We start from the raw sequence: 13,055 nt of genomic DNA on the forward strand, positions 1-13,055 counted from the left end.
GGATATGTCAAAGCTAGACATATTGCATTTACTAAGTTAACCAACCCTCCTACAGTGCTTAATAACTTCCAGCGCTGTTCTGAGAACTTCTCTAATCTTAATTCATTTGATCTTCATAACAATCCTTTAAAATGGGTGCTGTAATTATCCTCAATTTTCAGATAAGGAAATTGAGGCCAAGAGACATTTGATAATTTGCACAAAATCATCCAACAAGAAGTAGCAGAGCTGGAGATCAAATTGAGGTGTTCAGCACTTGGCTCTATGCTGGTAGCCATCACTTTCTGTTGCCTCTCCACATGCAAAGCTTCCTACAAAAGGCTAGGCTAGAAAATTAAAAGCAATTGCTTTTAAAAGCTCATTAATAAGGCTCAGAAATATTTCTAGCACTGAGATTACTCCCCTAATTTGTCCTAAACTGCAAATAATGTTTTTATTTTCCCAAATATATAAAACATTATTTGTATTTTAATGTTTATTAAAATTATCCAATTTCTTAAAATCAGACATTTCTTCAATCTCGGTCTTGTTGGATTTACTGGTGACATTTCTCTTTTCAGTTCCTCCAAAGTTTGTGGTTCAGCCACGGGACCAGGACGGGATTTACGGCAAAGCTGTCATTCTCAATTGCTCGGCTGAGGGTTATCCTGTGCCTACCATCGTGTGGAAATTCTCTAAAGGTATGACATGATTTGCTTCGTAGCTGCTAAACCTACGCGTTATGCTCTAAAAGATTGGATGAGCATTTCTAGTCTTTCCAGAGATGTTCTTTGTAAGTCGACATATGTCCCTGTCTCCACCAAGCCTATCATTCTCTCACATACACCCCTAGTCACCCACCTAGGTGTTTTTATTTAGACCAACCAAGTGTCTGTCCTCACACAGCATTCCCTAGGAAGGACCAGGAAGGGGAGGCAGGTTATCCATGCAGGTTACTTCCGCACTTGGGGAAGTACTAACTTGGCCCCCGTATCAGATAACCATGATCTGCTTAGAGACCTCTGCAAATCCATACATGTGGAGATGGAAGTTTAAATTGTAAGAATTACTGATAGTTGGAAGAATTATTTCCCCAGTAATTAGATATATAAAATTAAGTGATTTTAGAAAGTTAAAAATAAAATCATTGAGTGTTCTACATCCCTGGTTACCTTATAATATACAAGTCCTGTGCCATCCCCTTATGCTCTTTTAAAAACAAATACATCCAATATCCTATTGTGAGTGTCCAGTGTTCCCCGATTCTACTCCTAAGCATGCTTCCTGGCTTTTAGGTAACACTGTAGCCATCACATACGTAGAAGTGTGTAACATGGAAACTAGCGGTGGAACCATTTTAGACCCTGGAAAAGTAATTTATGTTCATCATAGTGGCTTCTTCAGAAAAGTTCCTTAATTGTGCCTGCAGAAATATTGGAAGTTCTCTTTCTTTTCTCACACAGGCATCTGAAATCAATGATTTATTTATCAAACACTTGAGGGCCAAATATGTACCAGTGAGATCAATCAACCAATCGATCATGGCATTTTTTTCCAGCAACCTAAGACCTACCAAATAGGTTTCTATTTGTCCTCTGGGAAATTTCTTATTCATGTTACTTTCATACATATCTCTAGTTGTGGGTGTATTTGTTTTTTTGTTTACCTGTCGTGGTTTGTAATCTGTATATATTTTTTAAATAACATGTTGAAGTTTCTCAATTTAAAACTAACAATCAAAGGAAAACAAATGGCACACTTGCCACGACCCTTCTGGCATCTATTTTTTTGAGAAAGAAGGAAAAGAGGGGAAGAAGAGGGTGCTAGACACTGTTTGATCAGGAGAACAACTAAATTTTTAAGAAATCCCCGAGGCAGCTCCCTGTAGCCCACCACATCCGTGGTCCACATGAAAAGCACTTCGTTCACGAATAGAAGCCTGTTATCCAGGGTATCTGCCCCCATGACTTTTTATTTTAGGCCATACTTGAAGCCCCATGTTGCATTATTACATGGAAACAGATAAGCAGAATAAGTTTAATTCATTTATATCACTGAGCTTATTTGATATTAAGGACATTTTCCAGGACATTGTTCTTCTCCAAAGTTATTTTCAATGCCTGCCATGATGCAGATATTCACGCTCTGTCCTTTAAGTTGTGTCCAGTTTTCCATTATGGTGAAAAACAGTGCAGCAAAGAACATCCCTGTAAGGTAACTTAATACGTGCAATTGCTTTCTTGCAAATTCCTAGAAGGGAAATAGCATGACCACATATAAGGCTCTTAGTCTGCTGGTGACACTTCGGCCACCAGCAGTGAGGGTGTGTGATGGCCCAGCATTCTGCCCAGCTAGAGCTTTCTCTTTAATCTTTACAACCTGAGAGGTGAAAATGGCTTACCCTTTTAATTTGCATATTCAGATTACTAATGATGAAAAGGTTTTATCTTATGTTTATTGACCATTTCTTTTTTCCCTTTGGGAAATTTCTCATTCACGCTACTTGCACACTTGTCTCTATGTCTTATTTATTGTAACAGTGTTTTCATGTAGATTAAACAACCCTTAGTCTGTCTGTGTGTCACTGACATTTTATCCCTTCTCATCACTGATTTGCAAATTAAGTTATACTAGCTTTTTTATCTTTAAATTTCACGTACTATATCAAATAATTGAAGACAAAATTAGAAATTGAGAAAGCAAAATTTTAAAAAGTTACATTCCTTTCAAATAACAATACTCAAAAATAACCGAAGATAATAACTCCTGCAAACATGTTTTGTCTAGCCTCTCAGGCCTGTCCCCAAGCAATTATATTCCCATAGATACACATACAAATTTAAAAAGGTTTTGATCATATGATTGTTCCTGGCTTATAATCTTCTTTCTTCAGTTAGCAATATGCTATTAATTTCTTCCATGGCAAAATATATGGATGTTTTATATGACTTTTTAATGTCTGTGTAGAGTTTATATTAATACAACAATAAGTACATTGAACTATCTATTGCCTTACTTAAGATTGAGTTCAGCCATTTAAATTCACAAGGGTTTATTTTCTCATAAGAGGAGTCAGGACGTAGAAAGTGCAGGATTAGTTTGTTGGCTCTCTTACGTCATCAAGGACCTAAACTTCTTAAATGTTAAGAAGAGTTCTGTTACTTTTAGCAAGAGTTTCTCACCTTCAAAAGATAGCCAATGGGTTCCATCAGTGACTTACTTCTACATTTCAACAGAGGAAGAAAAGCAAAGGGGAGAATTCCCTCTCCCACCTGAGGGAATTCTGAGTCAGCTCCCTTCACAGGCCTTTCCAGGGATTTGTCACGATCAGTTCTGCTGACATGTCCCTGGATCACTGCCCAGGTCACCCCTAGCTATGAGGGGGTTTGGAAGCCATCAGCAATACAACTTGTCTTATTTTACTAAGTCAGAGGGTACCTAGGCATCTCCAACATTGTTGAATGCTGTATTGTTGTTTTTTCTCTGATTTTCCACTCTTACAAAAGTATCATAATGAATTGTATCCCATTTGTCTTTGTATATGTATCTATTTTTCCCTGTGGATACATTTCTATAAGTAGAGCTGCTGGCTCAAAGAGTGAACAATTTTTATAGCTTTCAATATGCATTGACAGTTTCCCAGAATTTTATTCCTTTACACATCCTCCCACAGTTTTCAGAAGCGCCTGTTTCTTATAACCAAAATAATATTGGATATTATGTTTCTTTTTAAAATATTTTCCAATCCAATAGAGGGATATCAATATTATTATTTTAATTATGAAAGTAATGAAGATGTTTTTTAAGGAAAATTTGGCCTTACTTATGCAACATGTCTCCTATAATCAACATAGTCACTAAGAGCAAAAATGTCCCCTACATATGACAAAAGATACAAACTCAACACACTTGAGTTGTTTCTCTGAGAGATGCAACAATTTAATCCTGGTGCTGCAGAATTCCAGAGTAAATCGTAGTAGTTTAAGGTTGAATATTGCAGAAATGAAACAATCTCTGCTGAAAAATAATCTTACTACATTTTTGACCTTGGGGCTAGATACACAAAGTATAAGACATTCAATTCTGTCTCCTGGTTTTTTTTCTTTCACATGAACAAATGAAGCCTCTTCTCTATTTTAAAATCAGGCTTCATACTGTGGTGGGCCCCACTTGTGCTCCCACGCATAACGCCATTCTTCCACATGTGTGTCATTTACAGTGGAAGGAAACTGGTTTCAACTGGTGTCCTGAGGACCAGGACCATCCCTTTGTCAGGTGCTGAGAAGCCAAAAGCGGCTGCGAAGTCCAGAGAGTAGGTAATGCGTCAGCTTGCCCTGGCGCCCTTTGCTCTCTCTGGCTGTCCCCAGATTCCCTGACCTCCAGGGAACTTTGGTCCCAAGAAAGTCCAAGGACAGGAGTCAGAGCCTGCCTGGGGTAGGGGTGGGGGTGGGACAGTGGGAGCAGTTTGCATTTAAAATAGCATTGTCAGCATTCCCCTGCAGTAGGTCACCTGTGAGCAGGACTTGAAGGACATGAAATGAGTCACGTGTGTATCCAAGGGGCATGAGCTGAAGGTCAGGGGTCCAACTAGCACCTAAGCCAGGGGCAGGGTGGGGTTATGCCTGGAATGGTCCAGAAACACCAAGGAGGACCCATGGCTGGGGCAGAGTGAGCCAGAGGAAGCCCCAGAGGTCCTGGGTCCTCATCCCTCACTGTAAGGATGTGGCTCTGCCCAGATGGGGGTGGGCAGCAGGATTGTGACGGTGGTGCTCTCCCCCTGCTGCTGCGCCGAAACCAGGAGCCGGGGGCGGGGGAGGAACCCAGGAGAGGTGGTGCGATCTGCCCGGTGCTCTGCAAGGATCACCGTGGCACAGCTGCGCTGAAAGCAGACTGTGCCGAGGACAGGGACTGCAGCTGGAGACCTCTTGGGAGGCCTTGGATGGGATGTGGCCGGGGCCAGGGTGAGGGTGGCAGAGGAGAGACACGTGGTTGGATTCTGAACGTCCTGGGCTGATGGACGGGCTGTGGGTGAGAGAGAAGGGGGGGAGCCCCGGGCAATGAGGAGAGTGGAGGTGCTGTTGCCCGAGATGGGGCGACTCCAGGAGGGCAGATCTGAGGCCGGACAAGCTCAGGGACTTGGGCCCCTCTCTCTGTAGACACAGCTGTCAGTTTCCAATATAAGTAATGCTACATTTCTAAATACCCTATTTGTTTGACAAATCCTTCCTCCACTGTCAGACCTGCTTTCTGTTCTGCCGTCATGTGCCCCGCCTGCGTGCTCACCGCGGGTCCGTGTTGGACTGATTTGTGCTCGTCCTTTGGTCATAGTGTCCCAGTGAGGGCTATTCCAGACTCTTCCCTGTTTACAGTGGTTCGTTCCTTGCCTTTTTACACACGATTTCCTGGGAGGGAACCCAGCCCGCCTGATTTCCTTGTACAAGGGAATTCATCTTCCTGCTTTTGTGCACCAAAGAGCTGACTTGGAAGTCTGGTAATTTACAGTCTACATTTTGGTGTCATTAATTTGGGGTCAATTTTCCCACAGCCTTGATGTGCCTATTTAATATGTCAATTCAAGTCGTCTTTTATTTATTTATTCTTTTCATGAATTGTGCCTCTAAGCGTTTGTTCTCTTCCATGTTTTCATGTCCCCCTTTAGGGTTCGGTGGGCTCATCTCCTACCTTCCACAGCGGTCATTTTCTCTCAGGTTTTTTAACCCATTTATTCCCATTTTAATTTGTTCGGTATTTTCCAAATTCTATTCCCTGTGTCTTTGCCCCCAACGCAGTCTGTTCCCCTCTGTGCTGTCTCCAGTTTTGCCTCCTTGCTGTGATCTTGTGTTTCCCTTCTCCCTCCAGCTCTGCTAGCTCCTCACCTTTCACTCCTTGAGCTCTGGCTTCATAGACAAGTGACTGTTTTGCTCACAGTTTTCACCTAAATCATGACAATACTTTCTGGTGAGATTTTTGTCACCTGGTTTCTTTTTCTATTTCTTTCTTCCATTTTTCTTATAGTATCTTGGCTATATCCTGGCTTCCCTTTGACTATGGTGGTCCCCTCATCCCTGGGGGATCCGTTCCAAGACCCCCCAGTGAATGCCTGAAACCTTGAATAGACACATATGCTGTGTCTTTTCTGATACATATTAATATATCCCTATGATAAAGTTTAATTTATAAATTAGGCACAGTAAGAGATTAACAACATCTAATAATAGAATAGAACAATTATAACAATATATGGTAATGAAATTTATGTAAATGAGGCTATGGTACTATACTCACCTATTGGCAGACCATGGTTGACCACAGGTAACTGAAACCACGGATACGGGGAAACTGTTGTACTCACATCTGGAGAAAATCCACGTCCCCAGAAAGAGATTACTTTGTGCAAATATCCGATTCTTCACTTAACCCTCCTTCTCTGACTCTCACCCCGCCAGGCCCAGGGCAGCCCCTCCGCACCCGCCTGTGCAGACGTCTCCCTGATGGAGGCTTCGCCCTCACCTGCCATCCGCATTGCGGTGCTTGCCGAGAGTCGCAGCGCCAGCCCGCGCCTGCTTGTCTTTCTGCGTGCACCTCCGCTCCGTCCACACTGGGTTGCCCAGTTTCCCACTGTGTAGTTGGAACATTAGCTATTTTCTAATTTCATAGAAAGTGGAGTTTACATTTCCTAGGCCTTCCCCCATTTGCTGTTGTACGGCTCCTAGGAAGAGAAGAAGGAATGCTGGTTTATGCCTCCATCTTCAAATCTGAAATGCTGCTGTTTATGTACAAAGCTTCTTTAAATTTGGACTTTTATTTTAGAAAATAAAAGCAAAGTATGAATCTATTAATGACAGGAGCAGTAGAATCATCAGTGAGGAGAGGAGGCTGTGAGTTCAAACCCCAGCACAGCAGGCCTGGCTGTGTCACTGCACATGAATGACTTACCCTACGTGAACCACAGCTTTCTTGCATATGAAGCAGGTAAAATGAGGGTTTAATGTGAAGGTTCAGTAAGATGACTCATAGAAAGCATTTTTGATGGCTCCTGGCATGTAGCAATTAGTCAATACATATTAGCTGGCATTATCATTATTGCCATTATCACCCCCTTACATGGGTAGCCAATTGTCCTAAAACTATTTATTGAATAGCCCAACCTCTCCCCACTAACTTGAAATGCTCTAAAGTCTAGGAAAAAATGTGAATACTAGAGTCTGTTTTTTAGCCCTCTCTCTGTGACATTGAACTGTCCATTGTGGCATCAGAATCACACATATTAGAGGTTTATGTCTTTCTAATATATTTTAATATTTGGTATAACGATACTCCCCTCGTTATTTTTCTTTTGGAAAAATTCCCTTGCTTTCTTACATGGACTTTTATTTACTTGTTCCTTCTAGATGAATGTTAGGATAATTTTATCAAGTTCCCAAAAAATTATTCTGGAAAATTTGGAGGATTGCAAATTTAAAGGTTAACATGAAGAACATTAATATCATTCAAATATTGACCCTTCCCAGCCAATACCATGGAGAGTCTTTCCGTTTATCCAAGTTTTCTTTAATGTCCACTGTTAATTTTATTGCTTTCTTTCCATTGGGCTGTGGTAGTGAGTATTTATAAGCTATTGCCTCTGGTTTCCTTTGATCCTCTTTGGTTTTCTGGGTGGACAAGTGTGACATCCAGAGGGGACCTCGTTCCCTTCTCCAACTGTCCACATGTCTGTCTTCTCCCAGCAAAGGAGAGGCTGTCCTCGGTTTAGGAAGTTCCTGTTTTCTCCATTCTTTAGTACGTACAGAGAGCTTCAGTTGGGATGGGACCCTCCTTTTCATGCCTGCTTCTCTCCAGGTTGGCTTTCTCCCTGCCATTCTCCTGTGTCCTTTTTGCTCTTAGCTGTAGCACATTCATACAACGTAGTTTCCCCAACCCCAGTTTTCCCTGGAGGCTCCAGAGAATCCATCTCGCCATTTTGCTTTGGCTCCGCTTTCTCCTGCTGTCATTTCTGCACCCACCACACACCGTCTACCATGGGTCTTGGCTGTCCCTTGCCACCTGGGCCCCAGAAGAGTCCTCCCCCACCTGCAAAAATCCTCCCTGCTGGTTATAGACTCTTCATAAGGACCAATGGGGACTTGATTATTTTGTTGAGAAATCCATAGAAATAAAACCAGTCACAACAGTTACCTTGGACATTTCCATACAAGGTGCTCAATTCCAGGATGGAAAACAAATATTGTGCTCAAGACACAAGGTCAAACCTCTGAGTTGACCTTTTCTGGAGCCTCCTCCTACTGTGGGAACCTTCCCTGGAATGCTACACCTTGGTCCCGCCCCACCTCCACTCCCAAGGTCAAGGTAACATCCTGAAGGGACCATTTATAGTCATCAAAACCTATGTCTGGGGATACCATGAGAAGGACATGGAAGGGGACAAGCCTGAGGCTCTCGAGCAGGTCAATTATGGGACACATGTTCTGCCAACAACCATTCTAGACCTCCTTGGTGAGATGACTCAGGCCATTCCTTCCTCAGCAGATCAGCTGTTTTCTGTTCAAAAGACAAGTCTGAAAAGGGGCAAATGGTCAAGAGAAAAACATTCCCTTAAATAAAATCTTCTTTTATTACTTTAATATAACTCAGAGGGGGTAGATTTGTATGGCACAGGCTGGTGATCCTCAGTTCTCTAGTCCTCCAAAGTTTTTCCCTGAGTTCTGGTCTCTTAATCCATTCTGGAACATTTCACTCTGCTCCCAGCCTGAGGCCCCAGTGTCCCCCAGGTCTACTGGCCAAAGCATTCGGCCCCTTCCAGCCAGCCACTCTCTGACCTTGAATGCCAGCTCCAGAGCCTTTGCTCAGAACATGCGTCCCCTTCACATCCCGTTCTAGAAACTGGGTCTCTGCGCTGTCCTTAAGCCTAGCCTTGGTCATCTCCTTGGGACCCTCCATTCCCGGCCTCATCCTAGTCTTCTCAGTGTGGACACCAGAATCAAACTTCTGACTGCAACCCTCCCCCCCCCACCCCCGAGAGGCTGCTGCCCGCCCACCATCCCACCTCCCTGCCTGCCTGTCTGTCTGCGCACCACTCCGTGCTCTAGCCCCGCTGTCGCAGGACTCTCCATTTGTCCTGCTCTGTGTTGTCAGGACACCCAAGCCTCTAGTCCTGTGGGCTAGACCTCCTCCATGCCATTAGTTTCCTGGAACAGCAGAGATCCCCTCAGGTCTTCCTGGCACCACTGCACTGGTGTGACACAGGCTCCACGCCAGAGGGTCAGTGTGACCCAGGCTCCACATCAGTGTGCCAGTGTGACCCAGGCTCCACATCAGTGTGCCAGTGTGACCCAGGCTCCACATCAGTGTGCCAGTGTGACCCAGGCTCCACATCAGTGTGTCTGTGTGACCCAGGCTCCATGCCAGTGCATGGTCTGATCCAGGCTATCAGGTCCCAGCTATTACCCAGTGTACCTTGTTCTCCCGGAACCTGATTACATGATAAGACATGAATCCTGAATTAACACAAGGAGAGAATTCAGATAATACAAAAAGGAGAAGGAGGCGACCTCTCCCTGTGGCATAAATGGTAAAAATAAACCCAAGCTCAAAGTCCAGCATGGGTCCCCAAGTTCTGCTTGTTCCCCATGTTCCCCAAGTAAGGACAGTGGGCCACATTAAGCAATTGTGAGTTCTTGGGGAAAGGTTGTAAGCAGGACAGAGAAGGTGGATGTTCAACATACGTTTATTTTCTTCCTTTGATGGTAGAAAAAAAAACTTTGTCAGAGATTAAAACCTGCCTTCCTCTGCACTAACTGAAGTCTCAGTGTCCCTGGGATCTGCTGTAGGATTTTTGTGGACTCCTCACCCAAGGAAGCTGCCATCACCCTGCACCTTGGTGGGGCCACTGAGACAATAAGCCCAGGACCCATCTCAACCTTCCTTCTTTTCTTTTACTCCTCCACATTCCCTCCCTCTCATTTCTTTCTCCAGGACCTTTCTAGCAATCTTGTGGGTAGAGGAAGGCAAACGTCTGGGGAGCTCTTGCTCCAGGGAAGTGGTAGCTGGAAACCTGGGATGGTGGATACAGCTGCAGGGCGCCTGCAGTCCCAGTGCAAAGCCCTGGTGGGATCAGCATAATTTAGCCACCTCAGTGCCTTCTGGTATCACATTGGCAAGTGCTGAATAATGGTCAGTTCACGGTTCAATTTTCTGATAAGTGAGTGAAAGGGCAATGCCCGTCTTACTGTTAGAAAGAGATCCTTGCATATTAGGTACAGAGTTACAGACATGACATTGATGTGCTAAACTGGTGGACTACCAAGTCATTAACAACCCCTCAGCAGGCACAAATCTAGTCCATGAAAGTGTGCTTTTTTTTTTTTTTTTTAAGTGTGCTTGTTTTTGATGGACAGGATTCTTCAACATAGAAATAAAGGGATTAACAGGAGATAATTGGATTGCAAAGTAAACATAATTATGTGCAAATTTACAAAAGAAGTAAGCTGGATTCTGTCTCGGTTAGAGTGTGGTGTTTTATCAAGAAGGGATTTAATACAGGGAATTAGATGCATGCAACACTTTTGGAAGGATGGGATGAACTCAGCTGCCTTTTGGGTACTTGGGAAGTGTGGGAACCATGAGAAGCTACCGTCATCAGTGGTCACAGCTACCTGTTGCACCAAAGCAGTAATTTGTAGTTCTCCCAAACACAGCTATGAACCTTGGCATCTGCGTATGCACCAGTTTGCTTCTTCTGAAGGAAAATGATGTCTTCTCCTTCCTTGCACCTCCCAAATCGTGTTTAAGTGCTTCTCACTGGTAAAATGTAAACCAGAATCTGGTGAGAAAGCAGCTGGGAAATGTAGTTTTCAGGCTTCCAGCCCCTGCAATTTAGGGAAGAATTTCAAGGGAAAGTGGTAGTGCTAAAGATCAACATAGAACATCTGACACAATATTTACAAGACACAAATATTACAGGCACATACTGTACAGTGACAGACGCTTCTTTCTTTGGGATAGGGAATAGCTCTCCAGGCTAGAACCAGACCATTATCTCGAGACTGTGCCCCTGCCCTGTCCCCTTCTGGGCTCTTGACTATAACAGGACACCCAGGACCCTCAGCACTCCTCCATGGAACGAGAGTTCCATTTCTAGCTGCTGCACCCTCATGAGGTGCAACTGCTGGTTCTATTCTTATGTGCTGTCTTCTCTTCACACCTCCACCTCTGTGTTTGCACCTACTGATTCCCTGCAACCCACCAACTGTTCTGAGAGAAGGAGAAGCCTCTCCCTGAAGAAGAAAAACAAACTTATCCTTCAGGAAAAGCCCCCTTTCTCCATGGGGAAGAAAGGGATGTGTTCTTGATTCCTTGGTGAGGAGAACAAATGGCTACAGCTTTGCCATTGGGATGCAACCCGGGAGTATACAGAGCTCTCCTTTCCCCTGTTTTGTTATACTTCACATCAGTCTTATTCCACCCTGGAAGAGGGGCTCTCTGAATATGCTCATTGGCCAACTTCTTCTGGTCCTTACATACAGGCATTTATACTGGCATTCATATGATCTACTTTCCCTGGATGTGAATGGCAATCCTCTATCATATGTAAATTGATTTTTCTCCTCATTTTATATATGATGAAATTAAGGATGCATCCCTGGAGTACAATGCCTGGCATAAAAAAATAAAAAATAAAGAAATGAAGGATGCAGAGAGAATAAGCCACTTACTCAAAGGCACAGGTTTCAGAGGGCATTTGAACCCAACGCCTTTGATTCTCAGCCAAGTGCCCCTCTACAGACCAGCAAAGACGGGTGGAAGAAAAGTTGAAACCATTATTTTATTTTCTGCTGCCTTTGAAGTGGGCTCACTTGGTGACACTCAGCTATGCTTTTTCCGCTATCACCACACCCTCAGTCCCTGGGAACACAGCTAGGCATATCTTTTCAATAAATATGAAGGGTCGCCCCGTATTAACGTAACCCAGTAACTCAGTATGTGCCTTACTTCCTGCTTTAGCAGTTTATTTTCATGTGATGGAGCATTAAAATTATTTGCACTTGACCTCAGCTAACCAGAGAAAATTGACAGCTTTTTAATTAATGACTCCTGGTTGCTATGTTGTATCTTCTAGCTAATTACCCAAAGTGCTTACCTTGTGCTACGAAGATTACAGGATTTTGCATATTAATACACTGGGTTAAATGTTACTCTTTAGAATAATGATGAATCTAAAGTAGATGACCGATAAGTTTATCAAACCATGGCAAAGTCCAAGTCTCTCAAAGGAGTGAGAACCCTCAGAACTATCATCCTCATAATAGATGAATTGGTTGGTAGTGTGTTCACTATTATTCCATTTAGCAAGCACGATTTAGATCCTTAGATGCAGTAACCCTTCAACTTAGGTTCATTTCTCTGATGAAAAAAAGATTTAATGTTTTTTAAATGCACTTAATACTTTATTTCTGTCTTCATTGAGAACTTTTAGTAATGAAGAGGCTTATCTTGGTCCAAATAGGAATTAAAAAATCATCCTTTTCTGCTATTTAATTGAGACAACTTAGCTATGTGGCTCAATTTTATGTTATAATCCTTTAATATAAATGTTTCAACTGTTACAAGTATTTTGCTGGTTAAAATTCTTTAAGGAAAGGAAAAAATTGTGCTGTTGACATGGACAATCCTGTAACTGACTCAAACTGTACCAGCATTTCGTTAGATTTTTCAGAATTTTTGGAAAACAGTTTTACATAATTCGAGATTTCCAGACTTTCTGTTTTATGGCTATATTTTTTAAATCCTATATTTGGCTGAGTTTTCAAGTTGTATGTATTAGACTGGATCTAGCCCCAATTTACAGTCACCTTTGAGAAAGCCATTAATAGACTTTACAAAATTTCAAAATGTGTACCAAATTTAAGTATTTAAATAAAAATAGAAGGCTTTTTTCATTGATTTTTACATTTCCATAAAATCCTTATCCTTATACTAACAAATATGTTCTCCATAAGAAGTAATTTTATAATTATAAAACCAAGTTCTTTAAAAATGCAATCCACTTCCATAGAAGAAAAAAAAAAACCACATGACCA

General features: G+C 42.7%; 1 protein-coding gene across 1 annotated transcript in view; it reads left to right on the plus strand.

Moving 5' to 3' along the window:
* The window catches only part of DSCAM (DS cell adhesion molecule), a 740,578-nt gene that overhangs the window by 502,189 nt on the left and 225,334 nt on the right, over positions 1–13,055 (plus strand). Inside the window, exon 11 of the mRNA XM_069471934.1 lies at positions 561–680. Within this exon, the coding sequence (XP_069328035.1) occupies positions 561–680 (120 nt within the window). The remainder of the gene's footprint in view (positions 1–560; positions 681–13,055) is intronic.

The sequence above is a fragment of the Eulemur rufifrons genome, chromosome 7 (genome assembly GCF_041146395.1).
Source record: "Eulemur rufifrons isolate Redbay chromosome 7, OSU_ERuf_1, whole genome shotgun sequence".
Lineage (NCBI taxonomy): Eukaryota > Metazoa > Chordata > Mammalia > Primates > Lemuridae > Eulemur > Eulemur rufifrons.